The 23,553-nt window shown below is 51.5% G+C and overlaps 2 protein-coding genes across 6 annotated transcripts in view; both read left to right on the top strand.

Annotated features, from left to right (window-relative positions):
- Positions 1 to 7,033, top strand: part of Hnrnpul1 (heterogeneous nuclear ribonucleoprotein U like 1) — a 30,971-nt gene extending 23,938 nt beyond the window's left edge. For both annotated transcript variants that reach the window (XM_020162552.2, XM_020162553.2), the window contains exons 11-15: positions 1,631 to 1,799; positions 2,399 to 2,686; positions 3,792 to 4,081; positions 5,423 to 5,614; positions 6,092 to 7,033. In XM_020162552.2, coding sequence (XP_020018141.1) covers positions 1,631 to 1,799; positions 2,399 to 2,686; positions 3,792 to 4,081; positions 5,423 to 5,614; positions 6,092 to 6,208 — 1,056 coding nt within the window. In that variant the 3' untranslated portion in view covers positions 6,209 to 7,033. The remainder of the gene's footprint in view (positions 1 to 1,630; positions 1,800 to 2,398; positions 2,687 to 3,791; positions 4,082 to 5,422; positions 5,615 to 6,091) is intronic.
- A 2,243-nt stretch (positions 7,034 to 9,276) lies between these two features.
- On the top strand, positions 9,277 to 19,431 carry Ccdc97 (coiled-coil domain containing 97). Of its 4 annotated transcripts, XM_020162558.2 has the most exons (6): positions 9,278 to 9,457; positions 12,780 to 13,235; positions 14,814 to 15,092; positions 15,544 to 15,673; positions 17,377 to 17,439; positions 19,208 to 19,431. In XM_020162558.2, exons 1-6 carry the CDS (start codon positions 9,412 to 9,414, stop codon positions 19,230 to 19,232), a joined length of 999 nt encoding a protein of 332 aa, XP_020018147.1. In that variant the 5' UTR covers positions 9,278 to 9,411; the 3' UTR covers positions 19,233 to 19,431. The 4 variants fall into 4 exon arrangements, with proteins under 4 accessions (XP_073914939.1, XP_020018147.1, XP_020018148.1 ...); XM_074058838.1 differs by having other exon boundaries at positions 9,277 to 9,457; positions 12,780 to 13,220; positions 17,377 to 19,431; XM_020162559.2 differs by lacking the exon at positions 17,377 to 17,439.
- The last annotated feature ends 4,122 nt before the right edge of the window (positions 19,432 to 23,553 follow it).

The raw sequence follows: 23,553 nt of genomic DNA, 5'->3' as shown, positions 1-23,553 counted from the left end.
CAGGGCATCTTCTGCCCCTGAGGCCACTGCAGAGCTACCATACAAGTAGCTCCTCATGCTTTGTCAGTTGATCTGTGGTCATCCAATCACCAGATCTGGGAAGGAAGCTTCTCACCTCACTTTACAGAGGAAGCAATTATAAGGTCTGGCCGGAAAGAGTAAGTACCCACAAGGACTTGGCCCTCAGCCTGCTCCTTTTTCTTTTCCCTTGTCTTCTCTTCTGTTCCCTTCTCTTTTCCTTCCCCTCCTTGCTATGTACCCAGGCTGGTCTTTAATTCATTATCCTATTGCCTCTGCCTCCCGAGTGCTGGGATTTTAGACATGTCACCACTCCCAGCTGACCCTGGCCTCTTTCTACTCTGCCAGAGTGAGTCCTGAGAATACACAAGTTTTAAAATGTTTTATTTATTTAGTTGAGTTTTTTTGTTTGTTCATTTGTTCGTTTGGGTTTTTTTAAGACAGGCTCTTGCTGTGTAGCCCAGGCTGGCCTGCAACTCTCAGTCTTCCTCCCTCAGCCTCCCAAGGGCTTGGATTACAGATGTGTGCCACCATACCTGGCATTACAAAAAATTTTTGTTGATTTCTGCATGTCCCTTCACAGATTGTTCTTACCCTCTGCAGTTTCTTACTCTCAGAGCCACTAAAGAGTTCTTTAAATATGTTCAACAATTTGTCTCTTCACTTCCATTGAGTTCCTGAGTTTAGAATGGGGGAATACTCATACAGGAGGTGTTGGATCCTTCCACCAGAGATTTAGGCTCAGGAAATCTCCATTGAAGTTTGAGCTACTCGCCTTTTCAGTAGTGTCTACATGATGTAAATACAGAGGCTGAGTCTGTGGAGACCTGGGGTTCAGCAGATACGGACTGCAGTTCAATAGACGTGACACATAAGAGGTATTTGGTCGTTAAAAACTGTTAGTGCTCTCAGTCACAAACGTGTGGTGAAGCTCTGTGCCAGCAACTGCCCAGAAGACAGCTACCTAGCCTGAGAGGAGAGAAAACAGGAAGGAGTAGCAAGCTGCACTTGGGAAAAGCACAGGCTGTCATCTTGTCGAGCTCTGGTTAGAAACTGGAGTTTCAGACGCCTAGAGGATAGAAGAATCACAGTATTTATAGAAATAGTTTACACTGTTGCACCTTGTCAAAGGGGGCTAGTTATTTGCAGCTATTCATTTGTAGATATTCAATGGCCTTTGTAAAAGAACCCTACAGAGAAGAATTTCAGAGAAACAGTACATAAAAGAATTTCAGAGCTGGGTATTAATCTCAGTACTTAGGAGGCTGAGGCAAGAGGATCAAGAATTTGAGGCCAGCATGGCTATATAGCAAGACCCTGTCTCAAACAAAAAGTTTCAGAAGAGTGTGTACAGTTCTTCTGTCATGTTAAGTATCACACAAGTATTTCTAGTAATGTACATAAGGAATTCAATACAGGCTATATCTGGGAAGAAGTCACTTCACTTGCCAAGGCAGATGCAAGGTCACCAAAGTGAAGCAGAGCAGTTTCCTGAGTCTCTGCTCAGGAGGAGCTCTAGTATGCTGTTCTTATCCGTGGCCTACATAATACCTCTCAGAGGAAAAACAACACTTAATGTACCATCTCTGCCTCTTCTGTTACTTACTCTTAGACAAATGTTTATGGGTCAGCCCAGAGACGAAAAATGAGACCATTTGAAGGCTTCCAGCGTAAAGCTATTGTGATTTGTCCCACTGACGAGGACCTAAAAGATCGAACAATAAAGCGAACCGACGAGGAAGGGAAGGATGTCCCAGATCATGCGGTCTTAGAAATGAAAGGTAGGAAATGAATGGCTCCCAGTGGGCCACCTCAGTAGGGTCCTTAAGAGAAATGGCTCTTTACTCAGTGTGTTCTTCCCATCTCCTTAATTACTCTTTTTGTGACCTTTCTCTTTGTTTTTTTCTGCTTTGTCTCTTTCCCATTTCCCACATCTGTGAATGGCTAAGCTCCCTGTCTTTCTCTGGAACAGTTTTCAACTGAATGGGGTGGAGGGGTATGAGGATAAAGGGTGAAACCCAAGCTGGAAGGTGCTGCCTCTGGCACTCACTGGCTGGGCTGACTGCGGGCAAGCCTCAGTTTGCTCCTCAGTAAAAACAGGGATATGGTTCCACCTGCCTAACCTACTCCCCTGAGGTGAGGCTGGAGAGAGCTGAACTCCATGGTTAGGTAGGACTTAGGCACCTCTTGAAGAAAGGGAGGAAAGGGTCTTTGTTAGCCCTACATTTGTCAAGCTAAAGGTTGTGACCCTGTCTTAACTCATTCTCATTCACTATTCAGTGCCCTCCACCTTCCTCCTCTGGCAGGTCAGTGTTGTACAGGTGGAGGGGACCAGATGTCAGAAGGTACTGACTGCCTCTCCTTATTTCCTTCTTCCCAGCCAACTTCACATTGCCTGATGTTGGGGACTTCCTGGATGAGGTTCTGTTCATTGAGCTGCAGCGGGAGGAAGCAGACAAGCTGGTGAGGCAGTACAACGAGGAAGGCCGCAAGGCTGGCCCACCTCCTGAAAAGCGCTTTGACAACCGAGGAGGAGGTGGTAGCTTCCGGGGCCGAGGGGGTGGCGGTGGTTTCCAGCGCTATGACAACCGAGGGCCCCCTGGAGGCAACCGAGGAGGCTTCCAGAACCGAGGGGGAGGCAGCAGTGGAGGAGGCAACTACCGAGGAGGTGAGACAGTTCACACACAGCTCTGCTTACCTCCTGCTCTGCATCAGGGTTGGTCTGACTGCTGTTGAGTTAGCGCTGAAGCCAGCCGAGCTCCGGCTGTGGGCTGAGCTCTGGTGGAGAATCATGAGGAATCAGTCTTTGGAGTTCAAGGATGCTCTCCCATCATTCTACTCCTGGTCTTGCTTCTGAAGCCCTTTCCCATTTGCATGTCATAGTGCTGTTTGTGTTGATCCTCTCCTGTCTGCTCTTTGAGTCCTGGGGCCCATCTCAGGACTTCATGCATGGCAAATGTTAGGAGTGTTTCTGGACCTAAAACAAATGGAAAAATGGGCTTAGAGAAGTTAATTTGCCAAGTCACTGTACTAATTTGAGGTGGGGTTCAAGTGATCAAAAGCCCAGGGCCTTAGTGCTGCTGTCTCTGATGCGAAGTGGCTGTTAATAATTTATCAAACACGTCCTTAGCCCTCCTCTGTTTCAGTCTTGGGCTAAATAGTTCTGGGGATACAGGCATGACTCCAATAGTTTGATGAGAAAGCCTAGGGGTTCTGGAACTTCAGGTGACCCCAAGCTAACCTGCAGAGATAGCAGAGCTCAGGAAAGTGGCAGCCTCCTGAGGTGCTGATGCCTAAGCTAAGGTCCACAGTAGGACCCAGTAAGAGTTGGCCAAGGGAAAGAAGAAGGGTTTCAAGCCCAAGAAATATCTGCACAGAGGCTCAGGAGAGGCTGTAGAGAACTAGATCTGACTCATCTGTGGCTGTCCCCTGGTGCTTAGCATCCTTCTTCCTGAACATCTCTTTGTAGTTTGTTCCACAACTATTGAGATGCTGGGACACATCCAAGACATTCCCTGCCTCACCAAGCTTACAGCCCAAGGGACAAGGGAAACCTGTCAGCAGACAGCAAGAACCTGGTGGTGTCAGGGTGGCAAAAGAGGAACATGCTAGGGGCCTAGAGAAGCCCCAAGGGTGTGCTTTATTTGTTCACTCTACTGAACACCTGCTCTAGGCCTGGCCATACTGAGGCACAGCATCACCAAGGCAGCCCAATCCCTGAGGGTTGCACATTGAGAATGATGAGGCCCCTGTTATGGATTTCTCCAATGCAGGTTTCAACCGAAGTGGAGGTGGTGGCTACAACCAGAACCGCTGGGGTAACAACAACCGGGATAACAACAACTCCAACAACCGAGGCAGCTACAACCGGGCTCCCCAGCAACAGCCACCACCACAGCAGCCACCACCACCACAACCACCACCACAGCAGCCACCACCGCCACCCAGCTACAGTCCTGCTCGGAACCCTCCGGGGGCCAGCAGCTACAACAAGAACAGCAACATCCCTGGCTCCAGCGCTAATACCAGCACCCCCCCCGTGAGCAGCTACAGCCCTCCGCAGGTGAGGAACATGTTTGTGGATGTGTGCACATGTGCTTTTACACCCATTCGGGAAAGGAGGCTGGTCTGAGGTAATTGTCAATGCATGCTTCGGCCACGGGTTTCCACCTTCCTTCCATCTTTCTGCCATCTTTGTCCCTTGCTGTGCTTTTGACTGAGATGGACCCTAAGGTATTGCCAAATTCCCACCTCCCTTGAGGGCAGGCTATAAGCCTTGGTCCCTCCAGCAAGTTCTTGTCTCTTGGCTGTATCCCTGCCCTTGCTGGGTCTCCAAGAAAGCACTCAGTGGAGTTAGCCTTTCCCAGGCTGGAAGGGAATGTCCTCTTGTCCTCATGATTGGAGACCATGGCCCCAAGGTCAATGAGGACCTGCCCTCTGCACTGAGAGCTTCATCCCAGGCAGCTCTAGGCTCTGTTCCAGTTCTTGGAAAGTCAGTGCTTGGGCTCTGGTGCACATAGATTCCTGCTAAGTCTATTGTGCAGCCATTTCCTGAGCACCTTCCATGTGCCAGGCTTAGAAGCAATTGCCAGGAGACAGATGAGTGGGCCCCAGTCCCTGCTGTAGCCAGAACATTTCCTAGAATAGAAGTTGGGCAAGTACACATTCAGTCCCTCTCCCCACCCCCAGCCCTACAATAACCTGGTTTTGTGACCTTGGACAGACAGTTTTATGCCCTCTGGGCCTCATTTTTCCCACAAAGGACTATAGATGTTAGTAGAATTCATTCTGAGGTTTATTGTAAGAGCTGGTACTGTAGCTTAGTGGTTAAGGCTCTAGGCAAACCTTGGATCAATCCTTTTTAGCTGTGTGATCTTGGCCCAATGAGTTCACCTCGAGCCTCAGTTTCTGTCTCTGTAAAATGAGGCTAATGAAACCTATATCCAGAATTGACCTGAGATTAAATGAGTTAATAATATGTCTAATATATACAAAGCACTTTGAAAATTGTCACTACTGTTTTTCTCAGCAAATATTGTAGTACCCACTACCACCATTTATTGGGTGCCTGTCAGTTTGTGCATACAGGCTTATTGAATGCATAGGATAATCTGAAGTGATACTTCTGTTGTGATTCTCATTTTATAGAAAACGAAACTGGGACTTCAAGAGATGCAATATCCCTTGTCCCCCTAGGGTCTCAGAGCTAAAATTAGACCAGAACATGGCCTAGGCCTTGGTACTTCATCTCACCCTGTCCTGCCCTGTCAGCTGACTCATCTTTTCAGACTCAAAGAACCTCCATCAGGGACGTGCCTTTGCAGGCTAACTGCTTATAAGGTAGTACCTCCAGCCCATTTGTGAACTGTTTCACAGAGCTTTGGTCTTTTTCTCCACTTTGCAGCCGAGTTACAGCCAGCCACCCTACAACCAGGGAGGCTATAGCCAGGGCTACACAGCTCCACCGCCTCCTCCTCCACCACCACCTGCCTACAACTATGGGAGCTATGGCGCCTACAATCCAGCACCCTATACCCCACCACCACCCCCCACCGCACAGACTTACGCTCAGCCCCCCTATAACCAGTATCAGCAGGTAGGTATAAGATGGGGTGCCAGTGGGATGGAGAGACTTCCAGGGGTGGCTGTGTCTTCCCAGAATTGAATCCTTGCTTATCCCTAAACTGATGGGCAGCCTGTTGGCCTCAAGCTGGCATTTGTCTGGTGCAGCCATTCCATTTGATAAACATGTCTGCACTGGCAGCAACATGGCCAGGGCACGCCAAGCCCTATTTTAGGTTGGTGCTTAGGCTACCATACCTGTTTCCTTAATATTTTGAATATATCTAGCTATACTTGAAAGGGCACTGGGCTGACAAGCCAGGAGACCAAGGTGTCAGTCCCTAAATGCCCATCCATGTGGCTCCAAGTCAGTCGCTTGTCCTCCCAAGGTGCCTTGATTTGTCAGGGAACTGGTGGGTCAGATGTTGTCCTCCATGGGAAAGGGTGGTCCATGGGAGTTGCTCATTGTGGAGCAGATGAAAGACATGCTGGTGCTCTTGGTCTTTCCCAGTATGCCCAACAGTGGAACCAGTACTATCAGAACCAGGGCCAGTGGCCACCATACTACGGAAACTACGACTACGGGAGCTACTCGGGGAGCACACAGGGTGGCACAAGCACACAGTAGCCGGTCTGTCCCACAGCTTCCAGAGGCGGCTTCCAGAGGCCCCTGCCGGCTTCCTCCACCAGCGCCTGCCTCGGCCCCCTCCTATCCCACCAGGTCCTGTGGTGCTGGGGATGGGGTCATCCCAGGGCTGCCTCCCTCCAGCCCACTGCCTCCTTTCTGAGGGGCTTCTTCCCCCCACACAGGCCAGGCATTTTTCTCTGGATTCAAACAGGCAACAATGACCTTTTATTTTCTTTGTCCCCTCTACTTTCCCCCTCCTCTTCTTCCTCCCTGCCTCCTTTTTGACTAAAGAATCCCCCTCTCCATTGGTCACACGGTGAGGCCACAGTGACCAAGGGAAGGAGCCCTGCCTGTCCACTCCTTCCAGCCCTGCTCTAGCCCCTCAGCTTCCCAAACCCTCATGCAGTTGGTTGTAAATTCTTCCAGGAGCTGTTTTACTGTCTACTTTTCAGGATTAAAAAAAAAAAAAAAATCAAAAACTTAAAAAAAAAAAGTTTAAAAAGCAAAATGTGGAGGGAGGAAGCAGTGACATATTTTTTTGGTAATTATGCTTTTTTTTAATTTTTAGAATTTGTCTGTTTTTACTGTGGGTCGGCCGTTGATACTTCATTAAAATAACCATTTCTTTGCTGAGTTCAGGTGACCGAGGAAGAGCCACACCCTCGAAACAAAATGAAACACACAAACACAAAATCATCTTTAACCTAACTTTTTATACGATGTCTCAGTTCCCCATAACTTTGCACACAAGCTTCTGTGTTCAGTTGAATTGTAACTGCTTTTTGTATTTGGAGAGAGTGTGACTATTGAACTTGAAACCTTTTATTCCAGGCGTCTTGGTAGTTTCTGCTGGGATCACGTGGGTGAGAGGGTGAAGGGAAGGTGGGGGGGGGGGCTCCTTCCCTCAGAACATGACCTTCCCCTGCCTGCCCCCCACGGCCTCCTCTCCAGTAGTGCTCTCCCTGGTGCCAGACCTCAAAGGCTTTTCTACAGTGGTCCTCTTTGACTATCTCACTTCCCCTTGACCCATATATTTTAACAGGATTTTAACAAATTGCACTTTCTAAGAAATGTTTTTGCCCTGTTTTGTTTCAATAAATTGACATGGCATAGCACCTCCTAGCAGGAAAGAAGCAGGGCCAAAACCCTGAAGTATTACTGTAGTTGGCCTTTAATTGGCGGGGGAAGTGGGGACCTTCTGAAGGAGAAATTATTTACTCATTCAGTAAAGAAACATTTACTGAGGAATCTGTGTGCCAGGCCAGGATTTGGTGTTAAGTACATCACTTTAAGCTAGGGCCCCAGTTTAAAATATACTAGTTCAGTTTTAAAGTGGCTCTCTACCTGGAATAATCTCAAATCCCCCACAGGAGTTTTTTAGTAGAAAGCATGGAATAGATCCATGGGCAGGGAAATAGGTGGGACCCATGGGATTGAGACCAGGCTGGTTTGTTGAGGCCTTCGCCAGGTATTGACTGACCCTGTACCTCAAGCCTGGCCTATGTGCTGCACTCAATTGTGGCCCCTGTTCTCAGAGCTTCTACTCCAGAGAGAATACCACCCTGGGGTCAGTGAGAACCCAGGGTGATGAGGGGAGGGAGAGCTTCCTGGATAAGTGAAAGATAGCAAGAGTGAGCTTTCCAGTGGCATTGACCTTCCTTAGCAACTTCATTTCTCCATGCCCTCAGGGCATGCTGTGTTTTCTGGACCATGCTGGGGGACAGGAGCAGCGATCTCAGGCCCACTGTCTTCCCCTTAGGAGCTGGGAGCCATGTAAAGGGACCTACAATAACAAGGAAGGAGATCAAGCTAGTTACCAGGGTTGGAGGCCAAAAGGTACCCCAGAACACCCAACTCTGGGTCCTCAGTCTGGGACGTCCCTGTCTGGGCAGGTTCATGTGCTTGGGCAACAGTGCCCTCTGCTGACTCTTCCTAGTGATACATCTGAGTTTCCATTTATGGTTGTGGTAAAGGAGCCTGTTGCCTGTCCTCCAGATCTCATGAGAATGCAAGTGAAGAACGTCTCTGTTTTCAGCCAGTCTCTGGATTATTGTACTGGCTTTGTTATAGATCTCTCCAGTCCCTGCAGGATAAAGCTCAAACCACTTAATAGGGCTTATGAGAACCCATGTGACCTGGCACCTGGTGACCTCTTTATGCTTCCCCTTAAGACGTCAGTGATTCATTCATTATGGGGAATTACAAATTCCTTTTGGAACCTATAAATGCCATGAACCTCTGCCTTGGAAAATTCACACATACTTAGGATTTGGCCTAAAGATTTACAGGTGTCTAGCCAGGTGTGCACATCTGTAATTCCCACACTTAGTAGGAAGATTGTAAATGCAAGGCAATACCCTTTCATGGGATTCTCCAATTCTCCAGAACCCAATCATGACCTTCAAGTTAGGACCTCTTCCCTATTCCCTGACCACACCAAAGAGCTCACATCTGAACTCACCATACCAGCCATTGTGCCTTAGACCAGTCATACACCAACTGTTGCTCAGCTTTGAGATTGGGCCTCCTTTCTGACCCAGATTGGGGTGGGCAACTCCCCAGGTCCATCCAAGCTCTGACCACTCTAAGTCATGGTGACACCTGCTGGTAACAGACCCCTTAATGTGAGTCCCTTACCCATCCCACAGCGCAAATCACGACTACAGTTCTTCCTCTACATCACACTTTCTCCAGTCTGGGAACACAAAAGTGGAAAGTTCTGTCCCTGACCTCACCACCCGTCTCACGCCAGCCAAGCACTGGCTGTGATGACAGAAGAAAGAATGATGGTTTAATGAACACTCCTTGAGGTTATGAGAAAATGAAGAGAATACATAGGTCTAAAAAGACACAAGTTCAAGTCTATATAATAGCTTCAGGCTCTGAGAAGTGACTACTCAGCCAGCCATTCCAAATATTAAGCACACCGAAAGAACAAATGAACCGTGGTTCGAGCTCCTAATTTTCCCATTCCAGATAGGAATGTCTGAAGGTCCTCCCGCCGCTTTCCTTCCTTCCGCTGGGCCTTGGTTGGCACGCATGCGCACAGGAAAGGTCCGCCATGAGCCGGAACTTGGGTGCCTGGGCGCAGTGCAGCACCTGGCTGGTGGAGCGCGCACTGCCGGAAGCGGCTGCTGAGGGAGTGGGGTTGAGACTGGTGTGCCGAGCCCGCGGCGGCGGTTAACAAGTCGGAGAGTGTTGGGATGGAGGCCGTGGTGGACGCGGCGGCGGCGCGGGAACTCGATGAGGGTGAGGCACTGACCCGCGGAGGCGATGGGAGGGTACTGTAGCGGTGTGACCAGGAAATGATTCCCCGGGAACGCGAAGGACTCTAGAAGGGGACACCTGCCTTCAGCCTTACCTAGCCCCTTCACCGCCTTGTGAAGATTATTCCCTTGCTGCGGGCTGACCTCCTTTCCCTCCCTTTTCTTCCCCAAGATTAACCTTTTCCTAGTTTCAACCTCTTCCGTGACTCAAGACAACCTGTTTCCGTACCAGGCTTACTCTCGGGTTAACATAAACTTGTCCCTGTTCTGGGCTAAGTCAGTCTCAGACCAAGATTTCTCTTGATACATCCTGCCCTGTGACAAACTGAGCTTTCCTTTGCCCCAGGCTAGCTCCCCTGTTGCAGGCTAGCCCTCCTCTTGACCCATACAAACTCTACTTATCCCAGACGATCGGCACCCCATTTCATTCCAACACTCCTTCCCGCAGATTCACAATCCAATCTGCGTCCTCAACTCCATTTTTGTGCTTGCCCTCTTTCCCTAGAATTTCAATGCCTTTTACTCCTGATGCCTTCCAACCAATACCGAAAATGACTTTGTCTCGCTCAGCTTAAAATTCGTTCCATTGCTTCACAGTAATCTGACATGGAGTGAGGGTAGTTGGTTTCAGTTGGCTCAAACACCAGTGGCTAAGAATTGGTAATTGTTGCCAGGTGTCGGTGGCTCACGCCTGTAATCCTAGCTACTCAGGAAGCAGCGATCTGGAGGATCAAGGTTGGAAGCCAGCCCAGGGAAATATTTCTCACGACCCTATCTCCAAAAAACTCAACACAAAATAGGGCTGGTGGAGTGACTTAAGTGGTAGAGCGTCTGCCTAACCAGTGTGAGACCCTGAGTTTAACCCCAGTACTGCTCCCCCCACAAAAGAATTGGTAATTGCTGAAGCTCAAATGGGGGGAACAGTGGTGTCAGTGTACTCTACTTTTGTGTGTTTGAAATTTTCCATAATAAAAGCTTAAATTTCAGCCGGGCACCAGTGGCTCACACCAGCAATCCTATCTACTCAGGAAGTAGAGATCAGGAGAATCACAGTTCCAAGCCAACCTGGGCAAATACTCCCGCGAGACCCTATCTCGAAAAACCCCTCACAAAAATAGGGCTGGTGGAATGACTTAAGGTGGAATTCAAGCCCCAGTACTGCAAAATAAATAAAAGTTTTAATTTATTTTCATTATGTATATGTGTGTGTATATACACACACACAGACACACACTTTTTGGTGCTTTGGAGCAAACCCTGGGCTTCACACATGCTAAGTACATGCTCTACCACTGGGCTTCACCCCAAGTGTAAAAAACTTTTTTCCAATGTAAAAAGAAAATGTGGGGCTGGAGGTGTGACTCAAATGGTAGAGTAACCTCTTAGCAAGTACAAGACTCTTGAGTTCAAAACCCAGAACCTACAACAAATTAATAAATAGAAAACCTGTTCCTTAGCTCCATGCCGCCCTCCAGACACCATCTGGCTTCTCCAGAGTTTGTGTACACTTGTCTCATGTCCTCATCTCCCACCTGGTATAGCCTGGCTTTTACTCTTGAAGACTGTCCTGGTCAGGATCCCCAGTGACTTTCCCCGACGTGTGGCTAAACTGTCATTCCATCTAGTTGTTCCTACTGGGAGAATTCAATGCCATTGACCCCACATAAGTTTTCCCTGGTTTTCTACAACACCATTCTGATTTTCTGCCTATCCCATAGGCTGCCACTCCATCTTAGCCTTTACATTAGTTTCCTGTGGGTGCTGTAACAAATTACCATAAACTGCTTTAAACGGAAGTTTTTCAGACTTTGGTCCTGGAGACCAAAGGTCTGGAAATCAGTATTGGACTGAAACCAAGGTGTCCAGGATTCTGGAATTCCTTGGCTTGTGGCCACGTCTCTCCAGCCTCTGCTTCACACAGCCTTTGCCTCTGTATGTCAGTTTTCCTCAGCCTCTCTCTAATTGAATTTAGGGTGCATTTGGATAATCAAAAAATAATCTCTCCACCTCAAAAGACTTTTTTTTTTTTTTAAATAGGGTCTAACTGTGTAGTCCAGGCTGGCCTTGAAATCTTCCGCCTCAGCCTCCTCTAAGTGCTGGGATTCCAGGAGTGCACCACCCACCACTCTACCTCCAGCCCAGCACTTCTGTCCCAAGGAGTCTGGAAGCCTGTATCTCAGCACTTTCTTACGTGCCTCCCCTTGAGTGTCCCCTGGGCCCATCACACCTCCCATGGCCCAAACCTACTTCATGTCTATGTTCTTGTCTCTGTGACAACTTCATCATCCCCTAGGCCAGAGCCCTGGACCTTTTCCTGAATACCTTTCTCACCTCCCACCCTCCAGCCCCATGGCCTAACCAATGGCCTCCTGAGCTTCTTCCTAACCCTCCCTCCATAGCCCCTACCCTAGCTCAGCCTTCTCTTGCCTCCATGATGGAAACCTCTCTGCCCCCTATCCCAGCCACGGTACCTAAAGGAGCTACTCTGTCTTCACTTAATTCCTGCTTGCTGCAGTTTCCATAATGCTTGGGAAACAGCTCTCACCAGGTTCTGTCCAGTGCCCAGCTTTCCTCTTACCTTTGCTATGTTATCCTTGATCTTGACTGTCACCTACATGAGACTGGGTGCTCCCTGAAGCAGGAGCTATATAGGATTCTTCCTGTGGGTACTGCACACTGCCTGGCTTAGGGCCTCTCAGAAACTTAGAGTTGCAGAAGAGTGGGTGGGTAAACGTGGAAATGCATGAAGAAGAGTGAGTGAACAAGTTAGTGAATGTCTTCATAATTTTGTGAGCAAATGAAAAGACAAAGAATTGAGTAAACTGATAAATCAGGCCTCGGGGTCTTTGTACTCACTGGCTGTTCCCACTGCCTGGAATCCTCTCACCCCAGAAATCTGACAGGTCAGTCACTCACCATTTCAGGTCTCTACTCAGATGTCTTTGGTTTTTTTTGTTTTGTTTTGTTTGGCAAATGTTCTGTGACCCTTCTCTTTGAAATCACAGCCATCCTCCCCCATTCCCTCCTCTTTCCTTCTGTATTTTTCTGCAGAGGCAGGGAAACACCTGACACACTACATGTTTTCAGTAATTATGTTGTTAATTGTTTGTGTCCCCCACTAAAATGTCAACCTCTTGTGCATTGTGGTCTTTCTCGGGCCTAGAAAAAGCCCAGAGTAGAGCAGGTGCTCCGTAAGTGTGGACTGAGTGAGTGGTGAGCACCCAACCCTTCCTGCCTGAGCCCTTCCATCCCTCCTTCCTTGCCACACTCCTCGTTGAACTCACAAATCTCCCCTCTCCTCACAGGCTGCACAGAGCCCAAATCTCGGCACTGGGGGGAGCTAAACCAGGCACCAGTCCCATCGAGACCCCAGGATAAAGAGGAGGCAGCGAATAACACCACAGGGGCCCTGGGTGGGGACGTGCCCAGGGCTGAGAATGCCGCAGTGAGTGCTATGTTGCATGCCGTGGCTGCCAGCCGCCTGCCCGTGTGCAGCCAGCAGCAGGGCGAGCCTGACCTGACTGAGCATGAGAAGGTGGCCATCCTGAGCCAGCTGTACCATGAGAAGCCACTGGTGTTCCTGGAGCGCTTCCGCACAGGCCTTCGAGAGGAGCACCTGGCCTGCTTTGGCCACCTACGTGGCGACCACCGTGCAGATTTCTACTGTGCCGAGGTGGCCCGACAGGGCACTGCCCGGCCACGCACTCTAAGAACCCGCCTGCGTAACCGGCGCTATGCTGCCCTACGTGAGCTCATCCAAGGTGTGGGGGGGGTGCTTCTGGATGACTGAGGCAAGGGGAATGAGAAACAAGGATGCAAAAGCAGGAACACAGAGACAAATTCTGGGAGATATGTTGTGAGACAAGGAGATGGACACAGGGAGAAACTGAGGCAGAAATGTAAAGTGAGGGGAAGAGAAAGCTAGACGGGCTCTGGGGAAGGAATGGGGTATGCAGTGAGTAAGAAGCAAGAATTCAGTAGGTTGTATTTTAGTGGACTAAGGACAGGGTACACAGAATTGTGGTAACTGTTGAAGAAACACCAGGTCTCTGCTCCATGCCATATACAAAGGCACCAACAGAAACCAGTGGGACTGTGTTTATGCCTTAAAAACACAGGCCTTCTTGAACAAAAAAAAAAAGTGAAAACCATGAAGGAAAACACTAATACCTAGAACATTGCCCAGAATATAACTAAAAGCCTCTTGTAACCAAAAACACCAGAACTAAAATTAAAAGGTAAGAGTTAATGAAGCAGGAGTGAATTAAGTTCTAATTGGGGAGAAGGCACGACTGCAGAGAGACTGACACAAAAGGAGCAAGCCACAGTGACAGATGGTTACAAGGATGGAGAAAGATAGGGATTAATGAGCCAATGAGTGAGGTGGGGCTACATGAAAATAAATGAGAAGACAGAGGGATCTGGATAATGAAGGAGAGGGAGAGAAACTGAGGCATAGAGGGAGAGAAGATAACAATTTGAGCCAGGGAGGAGCAATAGAAACACTCTGGTAGGAGATGCCAAAACTAGAGACAGGGCTGAGGAGAGGGCAGGATTGAAGAAGCCCAGAGAGAGGACTGCACAGGCCAGGATTCCAGGCAGATGCTGGGCCCTAGATTCTGGAAATAGGATGAAGACTGTGAGTGGGAGGGGCCTGGGGCAGGTTTCACAGTTACCTGAAGAAAGCAGGCAACCAGGAGGTACAGAGGGCCTGGGTGGGGAGACCAGGGCACCAGAAGGTAGGCTCAGGGAGGATCACTGTTGGGGGAGATCTGATCTGGGGCCTGCCACCATAGGTCCTCACGTAGGATGACCAGGCCACACCAGGTAGATGCCTCAGAGGCTTGATTGTGCTGACAGTGCAGGTCTGTGTGGTTCCACATGCCGACATGTAATTAGGACATTCAAGTACATGGGTAGCTATAGGCCTGTTGGTGCACACATGATCAGCACAGGTGTGAGTGCTTACATCCACATGATCCCAGGCACCGTGCATATTTCCTGCTATCTGAATGTGCACGCACATTATACATGTCCTCTTTGTTTTTTGTTTTTTGGGTTTTTTTGGTAGCATTGGGGATTAAACTCAGGGCCTCATGCTTGCAAGGCAAGCACTCTACCAGTCTTTTTTCTTCAAGTTTGTTTTTCATTTAGGGTTTCACACCTTAACCTGGCCTTGAACCTTGATCCTCTTGTCTCTGCCTCCCAAGTAGCTGGGGTTACAGGTGTGTGGCACCACACCCAGCCTGCACACATCCTTTTAACAAGCATGATTGCACACACATGTATGGCCTCATATCTGCTCAGACACACCTACCCAGTGCCTCTCCTCTGCACAGGGGGTGAGTACTTCAGTGATGAGCAGATGCGGTTCCGGGCCCCATTGCTATACGAACAGTACATCGGGCAATACCTCACCCAGGAAGAGCTCAGTGCCCGCACTCCAGTCCCCCAGCCTCCCCGGCCTGGCTCCCCCAGCACACCTGCCTGCCCGCTCTCCGACCTGTTACTCCAGTCCTATCAGGAGCGAGAGCTGCAGCAGCGGCTGCTCCAGCAACAGGAGGAAGAGGAGGCCTGCTTGGAAGAAGAGGAAGAGGAAGACGACAGTGATGAGGAAGGTGAGGTGCACAGCAGGGGGACCTCAGTGTCTGGATACCCTCACCTCAGACTTTTCTGTCTCACCATATCATGGCACCAGGCCACGCCCCAACTTGTGAGAGCAGATACTGCATCCCTCCCCTGCCTGGCCGGACCCTCTGTCCTCCAGGTCCTTCTGAACCTCTCCGGCACTCCTGCCCCACATTCCTCAAAGGCTACATGATCCCTCACTCCAGCAGTTTGTTCATGCCATGCCCCCTGGGGACCACCTTCCTTCCCCTTCCTTCAGGGCTCAGTCCTGACCCTGCTATACAGCCTCCAGAGCCGTGTTGTCTGATGTGTGCCACCCAGGGACTGGATTGTCTCAGCAGTATTGTGCTCCCCATGCCACCCAGCTCAAGTCTGGGCATAGAAGCGGCAGCTCTCCATGAACATATGTTCAGGCCACCTTCCCAAACTTTCCCTCCTCAGACCAGAGGTCAAGCAAAGATTCAGAGACATGGATGCCTGACTCAGAGGAGAGGCTGATCCTGCGGGAGGAGTTCACCAGCCGGATGCATCAGCGCTTCCTGGATGGCAAGGACGGGGACTTTGACTACAGGTGCTCTTGTACCCTACCCCCCAAGCTGGTACCCACAGCCCAGGGTTGTATGCCAATTCCTAGGACATCCACAGAGGGCCTCCCTTCATGGTGCTAGAAAGCCCTGGGACAGTTTGAAGACATGGGTGCTGGAGTCAGATAGCCCTGGGGTTTCAGATGAAGCAGAAGAGGAGGCTGGGGGGCCTTGCATTAGCCTTATGCATCCCAAAGCTTCATTTGTCCCCTCATCTGTAAGGAAAAGGATGAACTGGGTTGACTTTGGGCTCAGTAGTAAAATAGAACATTTCCCCTCTAGCAAGTGCAATGGCCTGGTAGGATGCCAGGCCCCCCTCATTTGCCCAGGAAACCTAATCTCTTCCCCAGGGTCAAGCTATAGGGAGTAACCCTGGTGGGGTGACTGTGCAGTATGGCAGGGCCCATAGTGGGTACCCTGGCACTGCCAGTTGCTGCCATCTGCAGTCTAGCCCTGGGGATACCTGGTTTACCTTCTTTGGAGGAGGATTCAGGAGAGTATTGTATACAATCAAAGACAAATGAGCCAGGCTTGCCTTGTGGTCCTGGACATGGGCCTGACAGCAAGGGAACCTTCCTAGGCTACCAGCTCTGATGACACATGAACTTTGTGGCCACAAACAGGCAGCCCCTTTGGTGGGGTCATCAGTAAAATGGGGATTGTGATTAGTACTGCCACAAAGTCAGCACCCAATTGCACGCCGCCCTGTTGTGGGTTCCTCCAGCTTTAGACTACATCAGGTACATCCACTCCTATGAGGCCAGGCCTCAGCCTCGGGTCCAGTACAAGGGTGGTGAGCACAGTGCTGGGCCAGGTGGCACCTAAGTGACCCACCCCTGCTGCCACTACCAAACCAGGTGCCCTGGGACATCAGAAGCAGTGAGGACCCAAGCCTGTCCCCTCAGGAGGGCAGCACAGGCTCAGACATGTCCCTTAGTTAGCCATTTAGTCAACACATGATACACATCTGCAGTGTCCAGGCTCTGAGGATAAAACAGGGAACAAACCTAAGGAAAGGTCTCCCTGCCCGGGAGGATCCCCTCCAGGAAGGAAGGAAAAGTCTGCCCGGCATCACATGGTGATGGGACCATAAAGAGAAACAAAGCAGGGCACAGAGTTGGTGACATCTGAGCCTACATGCAGGGACTGAGAGACATAAATGCCTGGGGAAGAGCTTTCCTGGCAGGGGTGGCAGCAAGTGCAAATGCTGTAAAGGGCACATAGTTGCAGCATGGCTGAGGGGTAGAACTGAAGCACAGCAGGGTTGGTGACCAAGATGAGTGCAGTGGGGACCAGGCAGGTTGGAAGGTGAGCCAGTTAGTATGACTCCTGCCTCAGGACAGAGCTTCTCAACCTCCCTCAGCACCTTCTTCCACCTCTGGGCTGACAATTCCTTGTCATGGGGTGAGATGTAAAGAAGCATCCCTGCCTCTACCCACTAGAGAGCTGTAGCCAGACCCCCGTGGGCACAATTAAAACTGTTCTGGTGAGAAAACAAGGCCTGCCTTGGCAATGTAGGCCTGTGTGTCACCACCTTTTCCACCTTGTAGGAGAAACCAGAATTTTATGTAAACTGTGATTTGGAAAACGTTTCCTTTTAAGTCCTGAGAGGCTCAGCATCCCCTCTGAGGGTCAGTTCTGTCAGGTACCTTGGGGGCCACAGGCCCCTCACAGCCTCTTCCCCTTGCAGTACAGTAGATGACAATCCTGATTTTGACAACCTGGACATCGTGGCACGGGACGAGGAGGAGAGGTACTTTGATGAGGAAGAGCCTGAAGATGCACCCAGCCCAGAGCTGGGTGGGGACTGATGGCTGCTGCCAGCCTGTCCAGTCCCAGCAAGGCAGCCGATTACTAGCTGGTTCAGGAACATCCTCCAAGGGATCATCAGGGCAGCACCCTGCCATGCCCCTGGCCTGATCTCATCTTAGACAGTACCCCCACCTGTTTCTGGGGCTCTCTACCCTTCTCCCTCTTTCCCCATCTCTCCTGGTCCCCCACCTCTGTCTTTTTCTTACTGTCTGAGGTTCTTTTGTGTGTGTGAGTTTCTATCTGTCTGTCTCTCTCTGTGTCTCTCCCTCTGTCTTACTGACCTCCTCCTCCTTTCCAGGTCCCCTGCCTCTCTAGGCTCTGGCCCTATAGCAGGGTCCAGAATGAATGTCTTTCCTCACCCCTCCTTGACTTGAGGCCAGCCAGTGGGACCGTGGTGGCTAGAGTTGACTGCAGCACCCAACTCGGGCTGCACCTGGGTCCCGGTACAGCTCTGTGTCTTTGCCCACCTCCACCTGTCTGTCTTACTGCTTCTGATATGGTCCCCTCTCCTGCCTCACTGCTGTTCCTTCTGCCTGTACATTGCCATTTCTCTCCTGGCTGCCTCCTTCCTACTGTCTACCTCAGCGTTTATCTCCCTGGGTTTCAGTCTTCCCCACCACAGATTCTGCTCCCTCCCCCAGGTCTCCCTGCCTATGGGCAGCAGAACCCTGACTTCCCAGTAATGTGGCTGCACTTGCAGGCAGGGGGCCTACAGTGGCCATCAGCTCCTGTCTCCTTTAGGACCCTGGCCAGGAGGGCTGGTAGAGCAGAACTGGGGATCATAGGAGCAACTTGGAGAGGGGGCAGGGGAGTCCCCCCCAGCCCAGCCACAATTTTCCCTTCCTTCACTTCCTCCGCCTCCCTCTCCTGTTTACACTCCCCAAATACAGGCTGTTATCATGGTCCTGAGTCATCCCACACACACAGCCTGCCCCAGCATCCCTGCCCCCAGCCAGCCACAGGGCCCGCCCCACAGAGCCCCCTGCCGCCCCAGGCTAATGGAAGCCAGATGGCCCGCCTGTGACTCAGCCACAGCCTGTGGGAACCCAGGCATCCCACCTTCCCATGCCCCACCCCCAGCCCCTGCTGCCCCAGCAGACAGAAGGGGCTGGTCACTGTGGGGGTAGAGGGAGACAGGCCAAGAAGAGTTGGTGAGGCTGGGCTGAGGACCCTCACTCCTGTGAGAATGACAGCTTCTTGCCCTGGCCACACCTGAATGACCCTTACAGTCACTTCCTGAGGCCACAGTTATTGACCCCAGAGCTTCAGCTCTGCACTATGGGTCAACTGGAATCAACCAAGAATGCTGGATGGAGGCAGAGGGCTGTTCAGATGGAGGGACTATTAAATACTGAAAGCCCGGCTCTAGAGCACTGTGGTCTGTATCAGACTGAACAAGCCACCAACATCATGATGAAGCCTCCAGACAGCTCAGGAAGCAGACACTGTAGGTTCTGTGTCACAGATGGCAAGGAGGCTGAGAACAGTCTCCCAGGCAGAGCTGAGATGGGAAGCCAGCTCCTAGCGACCACTTGGCCACCCTGCCTGTCGGTTCTTGGGCCACCTGAGACAGACAGAGGTGGAGAGACACACAGACATCTTCAGGTGGAAGACTCAAGGAGAGGCAGGTGCTGAGGAAGATGTCTAGCAGGTGGGCACCCTGTCCTACACGGTTGGGACCAAGTCATCTCTGTGTCTTCATCACTCAGCCATCACAGAACACCTGTGCTGTGATACTGTCAGTGTCACTACTACCATCTCCTGAGGAAGTCACAGCAACGAGGCCCCAGCCCTTTCAGGGGAAACATCACTTGGAAAGACGAGCACAGAGATGAGCGTGTCTGTCTCAGGTACTTGCCTTCGTGCCCTCAGTTTGTAAGAGTTCTTTCATGGTGACCAGTCTGCCATTTGCTCATTAAATTTGTTTATGATATACTCTGCCATGCCTAAATTTGTTATGTAACATTCTGAAAAAGATGAGAGGCACAGCCATTGAGTCAGAATCAGGGTTAGTCAGATGGTGACGGGGAGCAGCAGTTGCTGAGAGACAGAGGTGGAGCTAGTTACAGGGACAGGGATTAGATGAGACAGGAAGAGAGGTGGAGACAGAGGATGGCAGGGACGGCAGAGACACACCCCTGGTCACAGCCAGAGCAGCCCCCACAGGCCGGTGCCTCTTTCTCTGCTCCCAGGCCTGGAGATGGGGTGGGCGGAGAGGCTGAGTCAGGGAGGGAGAGCCCCTCTATGGGCATCCGGCCCCCACCCCCATGTCTCCTGTCTGTCCTGCCCTGGCCACCACCCACGCCCCCCACCTCTGTGTGTCCTGCCAAAACTGAAACAGACTCTGCTCCTTTCTGTCAAGGCTCTGCCTACCCCACACTGTCCTGTTCCCCTGCTTCTCATTTCCTTTGGATCCTTTTGTCTCTGTACCTCTGGCTGTCACCATCTCCCATAACTGCATCTGGGTCTCCTGAGGCCCTCCGCCCTTATTCTCCCTGTACCTCTCCCTCCTTCACTTTTTTCTATCCCTTGTCATTCTCTCCGATCCAGGCTCTGAGCTTCTGCCACTGTCTGGATAGCCCTGCTCCCCATCCCTCTCTCCCTCCTCCCCTCTCTTTCACCCTCATTTTTTCCTGTCCCTCTCTCTGCTGTTTCCTGGTCCACCCCCCTTCCTCCCTCTCAGTCTCTTGTCTCCAGAGCTCCACTGGTGGCCCCTGGGAGCCCAGAATGAGGGGTCAACACCTTGCCCCCACCAGGGAGGGGGCAGCAAAGCTTCGGGCCTGTCTGGCCAGAAGGAAATGTCTGTGCTGTGGCCTGGTCACCCCCGCCCCCAGGACCTGCTGGGCTGCTGCCGCCCCCAGGCTGAGGCCGAGTAAACACAGCCGCCAGTAGCCTGGGGATATTTATACCCAGGCTGGGCGCAGGGCCAGTGCCCACCACAGCCCCTGCCCTGCCCTGCTGCTTCCACAGCCAGCTTGAGCCAGCGTGGCACCAGCCGGCAAGGGGACACTACAGATGAAGCCTCTACTCAGTACCAGGGCCAAGAGGCAGGCACTGTTGCACAGCTGCCAGTGGTTTCACAGGATGTGTAAAGACCCCTCCTCTGAAACACCACACAGTGCAGCCCACTGCACACACACACACACCAGGCCTCCAAACACCTTCTAAGGGGATCCCCACAACTCACACTCTGAAGTCACCAGCTCACAGGTGGGGTCACCAAAGCAGACCCTACCTGTTCAAGATATCCACATAGGGTGAAAACACCAGTCTATGAGAGGGATTCACACAACCCAGAAATACAGACACTGCAAAGGCCTCAGCACAGCCACACACCATCTGTGAAATACACAAGAGCTCAGAAAACAAGGTTCAAACCGATCACAAACTATCTCAGAAAGCTGGGCACTGGTGGCTCATGCCTGGAATCCTAGCTATTCAGGAGGCAGACATCAGGAGAATTTCTGTTTAAAGCCAGACCAGCAAATAGTTCATGAGACCCTATCTTGAAAAAACCCATCACAAAAAGGGCTGGCAGAGTGGCTCCAGCAGTAGAGAGCCTGCCTAGCAAGTGTGAGGCCCTGAGTTCAAACCCCAGTGCCACCAAAAAAAAAACTATCTCGGAGGTCAGGATGTGGCTCAGAAGTGGTACACTTGTCTAGCAAGCTCCAGGTTCAATTCCCAACACCACAAAAAAAAAAAAGAAGAAAAGAAAAGAAAAAAATGTAACCTAGAAACTCACCCACAGACACAAGCACTGGCAACTATCACACACGTGCACCAAAAACAGCTCATGTGCAAGAAAAAGTACACACCACCTCCCAAAACACCTCATTTTTCTCACAGATCCATAAACATAGGCAAAGCAACACCCAGACTTCAATTAAAACTTACACTAAGAATGCAAAAATTTACACCCACAGAACTGTGAAGATGCTGAGGAGAAAATCAGACATACAGCATATGACCCAGATATACAATCCATGGGTGCACAGACTCACCAAATAGTGCCACGAGGGAACCCACAGAAAGTACCCCAGCTTGCCCAGCAGAAACATGAGCCGGCAGACGCACTCCACAGACATGCGGCATAGCCACAAACACGGAGCTGAACACGTGCTGGGGACACACATCCCAAATGACAATGCCATCCATGCCAAAGGCGAGCAGGCACCAGGCTGTTGGGCTGGAGACAGAGCGACCCCACAAAGCTGCACACTACACACACACACGCACACACATACACACGCACGTGTGCGCGCGGTCCCAGACACCCATCTAGTCCTGAGATTTAGCTGGTAGCTGAAAGGGAGCTTTTCTGCTCCCCTGCACCTGCCCCTCCCCCTCCCACACTGACCCTGTCCCTGCGTCCGGGGAGGGGGCAGGAAGGCCTGAACCAGCTGGGGCCGCTTCCTGCCGTGGGGGCCATGGGAGCTGGACGGGAAGCCGGGGCTCCAGCCGGAACCCAGGCTCCCCCCACGACTTCCCCCGACGCCCGGGCTGTCAGCAGGGCGGGGCAGATCAAGGCCGGGAGGGAGCAGGGCACCCCGATCCCCCTCAGCCCTGCCCCTGAGGTCGGTGCGGCGGGCGGGGCAGACATGTCCCGACTGGGCCGAGCCTGGCCACCCAGCGGGCCAGGGTGGCAGGGCAGGGGTAGCATGCGGCCGGCGCAGGTGCTGAGCCCGCACTTCGCCCTCCCCGCGCCCGCCGGCGGCCGCGCCAGCTCAGCTGCAGCGGGCAGGTGGGCGGGCTGTGTCACGCGCGGGCGGGGCGCAGGGTGCAGCCAGCACTTGTCCGCAGGCCACTGGGCCGGCAGAGCCTCGAGGCCTTGGGGGTGTGTCCGGGTGTGTGGGAGCTAGTACGTCTGGGACTCTGGGTGTTGTCAGGGCCCTGGCGGTCTTTGGGACCACATGGGACTCCCCAGGCTGTTAAGACAGTGTGTATGACCCTTTGGCAGTCTGGGACTGTGACATGTGTCAAAACGCCCTGTGTGGTGTGGGTGGGACTGTGATGGGTCATGCAGTGACCATGACCCCATGGAGGATGTTTGTGTCATTGCTGGGGGTCCATTTCCTGAACATGTGTCTGTGTGACACTGTCTGAATCTGTCTGGTGTGTGGTGGTGCTGGTAATCATGACCTTGGGAATATATTTGTGTGATGGCATTTTGCTATTGAAGTCTCTACTTGTCATTTCCCAGTGGAGCTCCAAGTCTGGGCTGCTTATGAGATGGAGTGACACTCTTTCTGTATCTGTGTCATAGTCCAAGTGTCCTGGGTCCTACAGCAGTCTGTGTGTTCACTGAAGCTCTGAGAAGTGACAGTGTTTGTGTGGTTGTGGGCTGTGTCCTTGCTTGTGTCCCTGCCTCTGGGGCCAGGCCTCAACACACAAGGCTGGCGACAATGGTGGCATGACCTTGCATAGTGAGTTCTTCCTGTTCCTCACTCCAACCTGGCCCTCTGTGTCTTCCTGACCTGAGGAAGGAGGAGGCTGGGAGGGTCCAGGATCCATTCAACCAGCCCCAGTGCTGCCAACTGTCCTCAAGCCCACAGGGCAAGGGAGCTTGGCCCTTCAGTGCTCTCCGAGGACAATCTCCAAGTGGAGGAAATAGTCGAGGGGCCTGAAAAGGGCAAGAGACAGAGGGGAAGTGAAAACTGGGAGGAACTGAGAGGTGGGAAAAAGAGGAAGCAGAAGAGAATTCACAAGCATGACCACAGCAGTTAGAAAGAAATAACACAGCAGAGAGAAGCCCACCCTGACTCAGGCCACCAGTATGTGGACGACTTGCCTGGACAACTGGTTTCACTGTGGTCACCCTCACACCTCCCCCCCAATTCAGACCACTTTCTACCATCAGCCTCTTGAGCTAGGTCAACTTACATTCCTCCTCTGATCAGAAAGCCTGCCTGTGGTTCCCATTTCCCTCAGAGGACAAGTTTTTGCAAGTCCTGATGTGATCTGGAAAAGACATAGCATAAGCACTTCCATATACAGAGCCTCAATTCAAGCTGCGTGGGTTCAAGTCCCAGCTCTGCCACTTACTACCTCTGAGAAC

The sequence above is a fragment of the Castor canadensis genome, chromosome 16 (genome assembly GCF_047511655.1).
Source record: "Castor canadensis chromosome 16, mCasCan1.hap1v2, whole genome shotgun sequence".
Taxonomy (NCBI): Eukaryota; Metazoa; Chordata; class Mammalia; order Rodentia; family Castoridae; genus Castor; species Castor canadensis.
This window is presented reverse-complemented; position numbering and strand designations above follow the sequence as displayed.

Coding starts and splice junctions, on each gene's coding strand:
- Ccdc97 (XM_020162557.2), top strand. CDS start 9,412: ATGGAGGCCGTGGTGGACGCGGCGGCGGCGCGGGAACTCGATGAGG. Junction 13,236..14,813: donor CCTACGTGAGCTCATCCAAG/GTGTGGGGGGGG, acceptor TCCTCTGCACAG/GGGGTGAGTACTTCAGTGAT. Junction 15,674..17,376: donor GACGGGGACTTTGACTACAG/GTGCTCTTGTAC, acceptor TTCCCCTTGCAG/TACAGTAGATGACAATCCTG.